Here is an 11,636-nt window from a genome sequence, read left to right as displayed (position 1 = left end):
ACGGTCCGGACGGGCCAGCTGGGTTGGTCTTGTGAAACGGAGGGTTTTTTTATATTGGTGCGGGCTCGAGGATAAGAAGTCGTGCATGGAACGCAAGAATTGGCATTATCTTGGCTCTTGGCTTTATTCTTTACTTAACAGACAGACAAGACCCTCTTTGAAAAACAAGCTTTTACATCTCCATTTGCACAGCTTTTCTCAATGGCCTTTTTCAAGACCAAGATGCCTGCTCTTGACACTTCACCCGTGTCCTCACCCGTCCTCTATCCCTCAGTCACTTCTGACTTTGAAGCTGCGAATCGCCGATATGCAGCAAAGTTTACCCAGTCCCACTTACCATCTCCGCCCCGTCGGTAGGTGATCTCATACCCGCGCCCTAGGATCGAGGGCCTAACATTTACCCAGAAAGGTAGCGGTGGTAGCGTGCATGGACAGCAGATTGGACGTTGAGAAAGTCCTGGGTCTAGACCTTGGCGATGCCCATGTCATCCGAAATGGTACGTACCTAATTTTCTTGTGTCGCCTGCAAAGCTGACAGTTACAGCTGGTGGTCGTGCTGTAGAAGCACTTCGATCAATCTTGATTTCTCAGCAGATGCTGGGCACGCGTGAGATTATTGTCATGCACCATGTAAGACCGCCTCATCTCATTTTGTTCGATATTTTCCATTCCCACGGCACTATCATAAGGCCATAATTTCAGCTACCCCCCATGGAGATAATGACCGGCCCGGCTGACACCCCACGCTTCTAGACCGGCTGCGGCATGCAGAGCTTCTCCGACACAGATTTCCGGTCCAAGATCAGACGAGAGCTAAAGGAAGACGTGGACCACATGGCGTTTCTTCCCTTCTCTGATTTGCGGCAGAGCGTCATTGATGACGTTGCCTTCTTGCGCAAGAGTCCGTTGATTTTGGATGTGCCTATTACCGGATATGTTTATGATGTCAAGACTGGTCGTATTGAGCAGGTTGATGAGAGGGCTGACTCTGAATGTTCCAGCCCTTGAAACCTTTTTTGATATGTATTCATGGCGCCGTAGGGATTTGTTTAGCGGTGGGAAAGGATAGCGAGCGAGCAATTGAAATTATTTGACAGCCCAGTATTGCCAGGCCATACAGGCGAAGCCAGGGAAGCGAGTGGAGAGCTGCAAGTAACTGCAGGGGGGTAAGCCTCATGTAAAGGAAGATGACACCAACACGGGGATGAAGTGATTACTGCATGGCTGATCTATAGATGGAGAAAATCGGCACGACAATGTACAGCCTTTTCTCCTTCTAGCGGCCTTCTTAGTTGCCAATGATTGAAAACTAAAGTTAAATTATGATAGCAACAGCTTTTAAATGAAATAAATTAGTAACATACATTCTGCACAAACCTACGCCTGCACCTCTGTGGGGTACTTCCAAGCCATCCATGCAATCCATGACTGGAATCCACTCATCATAATGGTTACAATGCCGACCAATATTGAAATACCAACAGCTAGCAGAGCAATAGAGAAAGCATTTCCATCAGTACTTCTACGGTCAAACCAACGTTCCAGTTTGTTTCGTGGCGGTCGTTTCTTCGCAAGCTCATACAACCTGGCTATCCGCTCTCCCCAGTACATGTATCTCATCCCCTTGTGGAAGACATTATAGCCATCGTATTCGCAGCATTCAGGGTCAAAGCCGTTTCTACTGATCAGCTTCCGGAGGATCTTCTCAGAACGATGATCTCTCAGGGGGAAGAGGATATCTTGCAACGAATGTAAAGTCTCAAAAAGAAGCTGGGGCGGTAGAGTTCCACTGTCGCCAATATTAGCTACGAAATGATCCTCCCGTTTGCAATAAGTAAATTGAATAAATAAGCATACCGGCCTAGACTTTCAAGCGTAGTTATATCCAAAGGGCTTGCATGGCTTTGAAACTGCTCTAAATGTGCTTTCAAGTACGCCACCTGATGGAAGAGATATAGCGTGTTGTCCTTCTCATTGAAAAGAAGGTGGCATGAAAGGTCATTTGTTGGCAGAAAGCGAATCCCCAGCCGTTTCTTCAGCTTCCATGCTTTAAGCTTTGACTTATGACCAATGATATCCTCAAACCGGTTGCATGATTGCTCAGGGGCACGGGGAATTGATCGTTCGATGAACGAAACAAATGACTCGTGCGATAGCCAGGAAATAGGTTGGTATCCTCCAAGCACGAAGTTTGCAGGGTGCCATTCTTGAGCCGCCGTGTCAATCATCACCATTGCTTGTACTGCCCTATTGATGATGTTGCCGGCATTCTCTCCAACTGCCTGATTCTCACGGGAGATTTGCCTCATGGTCTCTTCTTTTGTCTTTTGTACGTTATTTCTGAGCAGGATGGCAGTTGATAGCACGTGCTGATGGGTAGGTGAGGAGGAAACATAGTTGCAACTAAATGTGCTTTCCCTTAGAGCTAGCTCATCAAAGAGCGTGAAGTAGGCTTCAAACTTGCCCTTCCTTCCGAGAAGCCTGAGAGAAATCTCATCTTGCTCTTCAGGTGTTGTTAGTCTCATATTGTTAGAAGAAAAAAGCTGATGGAGCCGCGTCTCATGATTCCCGAGGATCAGAGCATTAAATATTCGTTTCTCAGGCCAATATTCAACGGAATTACTATCTGCACTTCATCCCACCACTCCATGGTTCGCCCAGTCCGCCTGTCAGCATTGCCTTGAGGACCACAAATCCTAATCTGACCGCGGACATGTTTCACTATTCGATTGGCCATCCGTCAAGCCTCGTTGGGTATCAATACATAATTACAATTACAATGCAATTGCCAGTTGAGCCTCAAAGCCCTAGATAGTGGAGAGTCCTAGCTACCATATGTCGCCCCGTCATTTAGCGATCTCTGAACATCTTTCTTTGACCTCAGTCAACTTCTAGAAATCAGACATGCGTCTATGCCATGGGATGGGGGCCTCCAAGTAACGAGAACGCTTCTTTCAAGGATAAATTTGCGCTCAAGTTCAAGACTCTAATTGAGAAGGGGTTTCGGAAGAAAAAACGCTCTGAGGCAATTCAACCTTTGCAAAATCCCATAAATAACCATCGAATACACTTTTCCCAGAGCCAGAGACAATCGCACCGAAGAGTCGCGATTCAAGCATTCTTATCATCTCAGTCGGCACAATCGCAGTCTTCTAAACAGCCACCACCTCAGGTACTTCAGCGATCCCCTCATCACACTAGCATACCACTCGCTGCAAATTCCTCCCACCAGGAGACAATTACAGGCGTCAAGGCGCTGCCTCAAAGTCGCAATATGATCTTTTACGACCTTCCGGTGTGCTCGACGACATGCTCAGCAGAAGAGTTCCAAAACAGGTTTCAATACGTCACAAATGAATTGAGGAAGGCCGTCGCTGAGCATAATGAACTTCGTATGTGCGGTCGACATATCATCTACAGTTGCCATATGATTGGCGACTCGAGGGACACGGCCTTACCCTCTATACTTATAGAATGTCGAAAACGAGATCTCAAGATGCTGAGAGAGCTCTTCAACAAGCACGCTGCGACACTCTGTTGTCGCAAGGACTCAACTTGGCCTACCTTGCTACATCACGATCTTCCATCGTCGAAACCGTCATTTCAACTTGTCTATCTATCACACGCATATCAGCCTATATTACAGTACGCGGCACATATCCCAGGAGCAGCGAGCAACTCATCCAGCGATACACTCTGCGGTGCTCTGGTCCAGTATGAGGGCCGCATGGCCACCATCGGTCTGACGTTTATCGTCGATGGCATAAGTCACATGATGACTGTCGACCATCTCTTCAATAACAGCCTGGGAGATGAAAACTCTCTTTTCACCAATGATGATGGGCCAATCCATCGCAGCAGCTCTACGGGGGAGTCAACAAATGCGCATCAGGACAATTCCGTCATCCCCCAAAATCCCCATCCAGATCAGGAAAAGAAGAATTTGGAATTTGGTCATAGCAGCACGCATGACAGTGGAGATGAGGAGAGCCTCAATGCGTGGCACGCGGCGGACCGCCCTCGATCTCGTCTTGCCGAGTGCCTAGTAGGCCAACCCGTTCCTTTCCCACATACATTGGACCCCCCCGCACCATACCTGGACTGGGCATTTGTCAACTTGAACAGCTCTTCAGCGAACTTACAACTACCTAACATTATCACCGTAGACTCCATGTCGAGTCCTGTACTCCTTCGTCAAGTATCGAAACAACCGCTGTCTCATACGACATCGGTGTACATGATTTCGGGGGTAAATGGCACAAGAAAGGGCTGCCTATTCAGTGGCCTCAGTGAGCTTGGTCCACTACAGGATCGAAGTCCATGTAGAGCCTGGAAAATGATACTGGATTCTGATCAAGGTGAGAAATGTGTCTGAGTCTCGCTTGACTATTACTAAATCGATATATTAGGTCTTGAGCCAGGAGAGTGCGGCTCAATCGTTGTTGACCAGACTACGTTCGATATATATGGGCACGTTATCGGCTCCAACATCATTGGTGATGTTTTCGTTGTTCCACTTTCAGACACTATTGAACAAATCCGAGTTGCCTTCAATGCAACCACTGTGGCTCTACCCTCACAGAACCTTCTCCTGCCACTTCGCAACAAATCTGAAGATACCATGACTGCTCAGGCCACGATTTCTCTCAATAAATTACACTCGGCTGAACCGTACACTCATGTTCACTCCGGTTCCGCAAAATGCCCTCTGGGGTCCTCCCCACTCACACAGACATGGAAACGACCGGAGGATCCGAGACGCCACAGCGCCCAGTTCCGCAGGTTCGAAACACCCTTTCATCCAGACCAGGAGGGCACTTCACTTCTGCAAACATTGAGTAAGGCAGGAGCGGGAGTGCTGGATGATGAAGTGGAAGTTACAAACCTTCTGTTTTGCCATCCGTACACAAGGTTTACAGAACGAAGCATAGAGCGTATACAAGACTTTTGCTATGGTGCTTCGTTCGCTCTGGACAAGTTCATATCTCATCCACTTAGATCAGGTCCATATGCCAGCTCAGATACCAGAGCTGTGGATTCAAGCATAGAAGTCCCATATTTTGCGGTTGTCACTGATGTAGGTTGGTGCCAGAAAACGCTTTCCTATACCAGTCAAGACAAACCACTTGCATCAAGCCTCAGGCTAAACGAGATTCTAAACGAACAGGTATGTGTTCAGTAATCTTCTTGCCAGCACAGTAAAAGGGCTTGTCACTTATCTTTTCAGCGATTTCACACAGGAACAGGACCAGGTCCGGCCTTGATAAAGCAACTGAGACGAATGTACGCAATGAATAGACACCGTAACATGCCACTGAGCTGACAATTTGAGATAGTTACATTCATAACCCAGATGGGGCCAGTATCATGGCTCTCATCAGGACCATGTCTTGCCGCCAAGTAGCCATTCTCCGCCCAATGATCATGTCGTATGTCACGACAAAGATCAGCCCCTGCATACAGATCAGTGAAATTGCAAGTTAATTGAAAACTAAAATTATGGCGCGTTTTGACTAACAAGCTTTTATTATAGCAATGGTGGGGATCACGTCAGCATCATCTCAGGTTTCAATTTCCCTTCTTTACACTCATTTCTGAAGGCTATAATGACCCCCGAACCATGTCCAAGACGGGAGAGCCATTCAGAACTCGATTGAACCTTTCGTTTCTTACCGAAAGCCTGTCGGGGGCTTTATTTTGCCAAGATAGCCAAGCCAGTCTTTATGAATCAGTAATCTCATTTGGGATGGCTGTACATAGCATTGATTACTGGGACGTGTACTGCTTTGAAGACGGCGACACGAGTACATCGATTTTTGGATTTGACTTCGAGGATGACGAATCTGGTTCGGAGAGCGATTTACGAACACCTGAAGAAATGCTCAGACACTCCCCCCGAACCTTTTTCCTGCACACCATGACTTTGAGTCTCAGTCGTGTGCTGGACCAGTACACCATCATCTTGGAAGTTTTCCAGGACTTTATCAAGAGGCAAGCGCGTTACTTGTCGGTAAGTCTTTTCCCTGGAAGGTTCATGATAATGATGAACAGGACATGGACAAGTATTAACTATCTCCCAGAAGAGTGCTAAACAACCGAATGAGTTCGCAGACAACAGGCGCCAGCTAAAGGAAGCCCTCCGTCAAGTCCTCAATTCGATCACAGTTCTGACACGTAATGTTCAAGAATTCCTATCAAACGATCCCAGGCAAGACCTTGAGGATGTTCCTAACGGCGGTGACTTTGCAGATGGGAGTAAGCCAAATGACATGGAAACACTCCTACGCCACATAAAATCGTTACATGGTCGGCTGCATGACGTTCAGCTCGCCTACCAACAACTGCAAGCTAAATTGACTTCCATAAGTCGTGAGCAGGAAGAGCTAGCGGGGATGCGTCGTGATAAACGTAACCAAGAGTTCGTGGTGGCAGCCTTTTTCATCGCAATTCGCAACCTTATAGCCCAAATATATGCAGGCCGTCCGTCTAATAGGAACTGAGTACCTTTCTACTGTTGACGGATAGGTTCATGGAATTGTTGATATTACGTACCCCACCTTACCTCGCTTGCACTACATAAACTTTATCTTTATTACTGTCTTCATAGCCATGTCTCCTTCATCATAAATTCATATCCTTATGCAACCTAGACCAGTTGATCGTTTTCCATGAAATCTTGGATGTCGGGCTGCTCACTATCAGAAGCGGCCGAAATGGCAAAGTTGAAGAGCCATTATTTTTGATGGGGTTTAGTGATGACTGATAATCTGATTACTACCGAGCGCCGAAAAATGAATCATTTGACGTAACGTTGAGGTGTCCATGTTTGTGGTGTTCCTAAATAGGCATAGAGGATCCACGTTACGTACGGTTCGTGTTAGTAACTCCCGCTGTGATAAGATTAGTGCTTGAATTACGTGTAAAGGGAATTTTCCCACTGGCTAATACTATTAGAAATCATCCCTTAATCGATTTTGATGGGTACTGAAGTGGGGAAATCTGGAGTTGACCTTCTGGGCGCAGATGGAGGCTGAAGAATCGGGTTATTGCTCACCGAGATATATCAACCTGCACATGCCCCTCAGTTGTGCTCGGTCTGCTATGACAGTTCTCACATCACTTTTGATTTATCATAATGCCTTCAAGAACAAGTGACACGCCGGATGAGTGGTCCGACTCGGTGGATATCATCTCACGCTTCCTAGCTTTACAGCAGATTTACAGCGCCAAGGAACTCGACTCATATCTCCAGTCGCTGCGACACATCGGAGAGGAGGAATCAGACTCTGAAAATCAATCAACTGATGTCATCATTCTTTGCGCATCAGCGATCCTGGCTATTCCTGAAGCTGTCTTCGAGTGGGCGGTGCAGCAGCAGAGGGAATACGAGGAAAGACAAAGAGACACAGTACTTGTGTTATGTGGCGGCATTGGACCTTGCACACTATTCGTTTACGATGCTATCAGAGCAAGCAAGAAGTATTGCACAATATTTGACACGATAAATGGGAAGCCTGAAGGCGAAGTGTTGAAAATCATGGCGGAACAATTCTACAAACTCAAGATCAACCAAACAGGGAGTCAAGATCACGGATTTCGAATCCTGGTCTCCGACCTCTCAAATAACTGCGGAGCAGATGCATCAGAGGCCAAGGCGGTTTTGGAAGAGAACGGAATTTGCTCTCCGCGGTCTATGGTCGTTGTGCAGGACCCAGCCATGAGCAGCCGGACAATAACTTCATTTGAAAAAGTCTACGAGAATGATGCGGTTCATATTTCTTGCTGGCCACGGCTTAAGCAAACAAGAGAAGCTCAACAAGAAAAGGCGCAACCCGAGAAAGATTTCCGGAGAGAACTTTGGTCTATGGATCGCTTTCTGGACCGGATCATCGGCGAGCAAGGTGGAGTTATCAGAGCGAAGTCACCTATTGGCATTCCGAACGAGGTGGAAAATGCGTGGTCTGCGATAATGGATGAAAGCGGCTCAAAATTCTTTTCATAGAAAATAATATCATAATTCTTACTCGACTTGGGTGTGGTATTGAGAATGTTTTGATATTGACCGGCAACGATTCCGGTTCTGACGTCAATATTTTGATGTAATATCTAACATCGGCGGTGTCCGAGATGCAGATATCAGATCAGCCTGCGAGATTATTTTCCGTGTCACAACGTCACATGATACACATCACCGTCAATGCAACCCCACTCACCAAACAATCTCGGACCATCCCCTGAAGTAACTTCTCTTCCCGGTCCCGGAACATCTCGCAACACCATGGCATCACTACGCCGTTTCAGCCTCGTCTTCTACGTCCCACCCGCCCGCGCCTCCGCATGCAAAGCCGCTATTTTCAAAGCCGGCGCGGGCCGCTATCCCGGTCCTGGCGGGTATACTGAGTGCGCGTGGCAGACGTCGGGAATTGGGCAGTTTAGGCCGGGAGATGCGGCGAATCCGGCTATTGGCAAGGTTGGGGAGTTGGAGGAGACGCCGGAGGTCAGGGTTGAGACGTTGGTTGTTGGGGAGGAGACGGTGCGGAAGGCTGTTGCGGCGTTGAAAGAGTAAGTTTAAGGTTCGTGAGGAGGATACTAACTGGCTTTCCAGGGCGCATCCATATGAAGAATGTCCGTATCAGGTTTATTGCGTGGAGGACTTTTAATGAAGACACCTATGTTCAGTGGAACTCGAGGCGGTAAAGTGAATCCATCAATGGTGTTTTCGGATTCAACGAGATTCGGTCATTCACGACTCACGGAAGAAATAAGTCAGGTCTTTCATTGGGAGCATTCATATTTATTGTCTTAGCGACTGTAACTCAAATTGTATCAAACTGAAGAATCCGAAATTAGGGTATTTTCAAAACCGAGTCTTCCAATCGCCATTTTACGCGATCTCAGCCTTTCCATCTTAAGCAACAAGAACCTTTGTCTGCGGTAAAAGAGTCGTCCATCTCTCCCCAGGCTTTCTACCCCACATCCTCTTCAACGCCTCAATACCCTTCAACAAATTACCAAACCCACTTCTCGCATGATGTCTTCTCAAAACATTCTCAAAATAGACCTTGTGCTCTTCAAGCTGTGCATCCGACGCCGCCACAAAAGTCGTCCAGACTAACATGTGAGCGACAGGAGAAGTCTCTGGGAATTGTTCGAGGGCTTCGATGAAGCGCTGCACGCGTGCTACCGACTCGGGATTGGTGGGTATGGGATCTAGGTCGAAGAAGTTGGAGGTATGGTCGGAGAGAACCTGTTGGAGATAGATATCTCGGGCTTGATAGACGAGGCTTGCGACTTGGGAGAAGAGTGGTGTGTGTTCTGGGTAGAGTTGGAGACAGTGGTTGAGACAGCCGAAGAGTTGATCTGTTCGGGCTTGAGATGAGATCATTTGGAGACCTGTTTCTTCCCCGAGATGCGGGGCAGCATAAACTCGGATCCTATTATCTTGTTAGAATGTCCATCATTCGGCTCGGGATAAGTTGCGTGTACTCACTTGTGAAGCTCACGCATGATAAAGCCAGCCAATATGCCAGTACCGAGCCCTTCTTTTCCTCCAATAGCGTCCAGCGCTGACTCGAGCATTCGCAAAAGAACAGGAAAGTCTGAGCCTCCAGTGACAAGCACGGATGTCATTAGAAGCAAAAGGCTGATGAGTACCGAGTGCTGGGTAGTTTGATTATTGCATATCAGTTCCTGACGTTGCCGTAGACCTTGAAGTGTTCGGCCCAGAAGTTGATATGGATCAGGGACGTAAGTATCGTATGTGTTCGTTCCGAAAGCAGAGTACTGCTTCTGGTTCTTTTTGAAATTATTGTCTAGCTTGTTGATGTGGAAGTGAAAAGCCGAGACTGTAAGGACGGCATCCATGACGAGTTCGTCTTGTTGAGCGAGTGGAAGAAGGAGGTGGCGCCAGTCGTTGTGAACGCCGTCTATGGCTACCATCTCCGTTGATATACACCGTGAAACTAGAAGGTGTAAGTATCTAGAGGAAGCAAGTGAAGTCCGGACTTACACGTCATGAAGAGATTCCTCTTCCACGCTGGCATGTTATCTGGAACTCCTTTCAAAAAGAGTGTCATGAAAACCTCACGGTCTGTGGGTGGTTGTGAATCTGCTAGCACAAGGTCGTAGGTACCAGTTTCCGATGCGATATAATCGATATCATCTTCATCATTGTCAATACGATAGGATTCCGTGGTTTCCGGGTTTGTATCTGCGGCTGAACTTGATCCCGACGATGCTGATGCGTCCTTGTCAGCTGAAGAGACCTTCCATTCATTCCTGAGATAAAGTCAGTATTTTCATTGAGAACACTGAGATGGTATTGTGCATACTCCTCATAAACCCTGTCGATAGTCTTGCCAGCCCACTTTCCTCTCGCAGCGACACCCTTGTTAAACCGATGTCGAATACCAAGGCCACTGCAACTCAAGCCTCTGGAAGTACACTTATTACAGCTCGGTTCATTCCTATCACAATGAATACGTCGTTTCGAGCATTCATGACAACCTGTTCATCTGTTAAACTCTGTCAAGAAGATGTGAGGTTGTACTGACCCTTCGTCTTTGGTACGTATGCACGTTTCTTTGGCGGCATCGCAGGCCTCGGATAGAGCCGAGATGAGCTAAGGTGATCGACTCTCGGCGCACGAAACTCGGTATCTCAGGGGAGATAATAGTTGGTACTTGCGTGGCTGGGCAAGAGTTAAGGGGAAAATTCCTCTGTCTTTAGAATTTTGCAAGCATCAACGTCAATGAGGACCCGGGAACCTATGGCCGATGTTGCGGGGAATGTTGGACTCGAGCTTTGGCCCCGCAAACGCTAGTCGAAGTTGGGGAAGAGGCTAAACTAAGATAGGAAGATAAAATGAGAACGCCTCCGATGCCCTAGGATTAATCAGTGGCCGCTTTCAACGTCTTTCAACCGCCATGTAGTTCACTGCAATTTTAACACGCACTGAAGCTGCCCAGATTAGCCTATCAGAGGGCGACAATCCAAGTTGTGTTTCAACCAACCATTCACTGCAATTTTAACCTGCTCTGGACTCCTGGAGCTCCCACAATCTCCCAACTACCTAAGCTACATGTGCACTGTACTCTATTCCCGATATGCTAGATCATGATTGGCAGGGCCTCGTTTTCATCGATCAAGGACGGAGATAAAATGGCCAATCAAACTGCGCATCGTGTCAGCTGAACAACCAAAGAGCGCTCTACTCCCTTGGGGTGTCAAAAGATTTGGCCTGTTCTCTCATATTGAAACTGTATGGCAGCACCGGTCAGGTTTTCTTACACCCCTAGTCTACTAACTGTACCTTAGCCTCGCCAGTTCCCGTTTCACTGCAATTTTGACCTTCTCTGAACCCACTAACATTCACCTTTGCATCACTGTGTTAATTGTAGTTATATATAACTATGAGCTTCTTCTGCTGTAAAGAGATAAACCTGGTGTCTGTGCTTCTATCCAAAGACCTACTGAATGTATTCACTTACGTTAATATTTGAAAAACTAAAAGCCCTAAAAGTCTCTTGTGCAGCTTCTGCCGACTCCATTTCACTGGACCACAATACGTGTTGAGAAGGTCAGAGGCCTCACTCATTTGTCACCTAAGGAACAAAGATTTATGATTTTGAGCCAGC

At 47.2% G+C, this 11,636-nt stretch overlaps 4 protein-coding genes across 4 annotated transcripts; 3 read left to right on the top strand and 1 right to left on the bottom strand.

The window, feature by feature from the left end:
• Window positions 1–222: 222 nt before the first annotated feature.
• On the top strand, window positions 223–1,008 carry J7337_006081 (uncharacterized protein; the record flags this gene model as incomplete). Its single annotated transcript, XM_044823747.1, has 4 exons — window positions 223–353; window positions 406–497; window positions 539–630; window positions 754–1,008. 4 exons carry the CDS (start codon window positions 223–225, stop codon window positions 1,006–1,008), a joined length of 570 nt encoding a protein of 189 aa, XP_044682238.1.
• Window positions 1,009–5,746: 4,738 nt separating this feature from the next.
• J7337_006080 (uncharacterized protein) lies at window positions 5,747–6,387 on the top strand (the record flags this gene model as incomplete). Its single annotated transcript, XM_044823746.1, has 3 exons — window positions 5,747–6,010; window positions 6,081–6,255; window positions 6,368–6,387. 3 exons carry the CDS (start codon window positions 5,747–5,749, stop codon window positions 6,385–6,387), a joined length of 459 nt encoding a protein of 152 aa, XP_044682237.1.
• Window positions 6,388–7,135: 748 nt separating this feature from the next.
• On the top strand, window positions 7,136–8,002 carry J7337_006079 (uncharacterized protein; the record flags this gene model as incomplete). The annotated part of the gene is made up of 1 exon (XM_044823745.1): window positions 7,136–8,002. One exon carries the CDS (start codon window positions 7,136–7,138, stop codon window positions 8,000–8,002), a length of 867 nt encoding a protein of 288 aa, XP_044682236.1.
• Window positions 8,003–8,908: 906 nt separating this feature from the next.
• On the bottom strand, window positions 8,909–9,939 carry J7337_006078 (uncharacterized protein; the record flags this gene model as incomplete). The annotated part of the gene is made up of 2 exons (XM_044823744.1): window positions 8,909–9,434; window positions 9,491–9,939. 2 exons carry the CDS (start codon window positions 9,937–9,939, stop codon window positions 8,909–8,911), a joined length of 975 nt encoding a protein of 324 aa, XP_044682235.1.
• Window positions 9,940–11,636: the final 1,697 nt, after the last annotated feature.

Source organism: Fusarium musae, chromosome 4 (assembly GCF_019915245.1).
Source record: "Fusarium musae strain F31 chromosome 4, whole genome shotgun sequence".
NCBI lineage: Eukaryota > Fungi > Ascomycota > Sordariomycetes > Hypocreales > Nectriaceae > Fusarium > Fusarium musae.
This window is presented reverse-complemented; position numbering and strand designations above follow the sequence as displayed.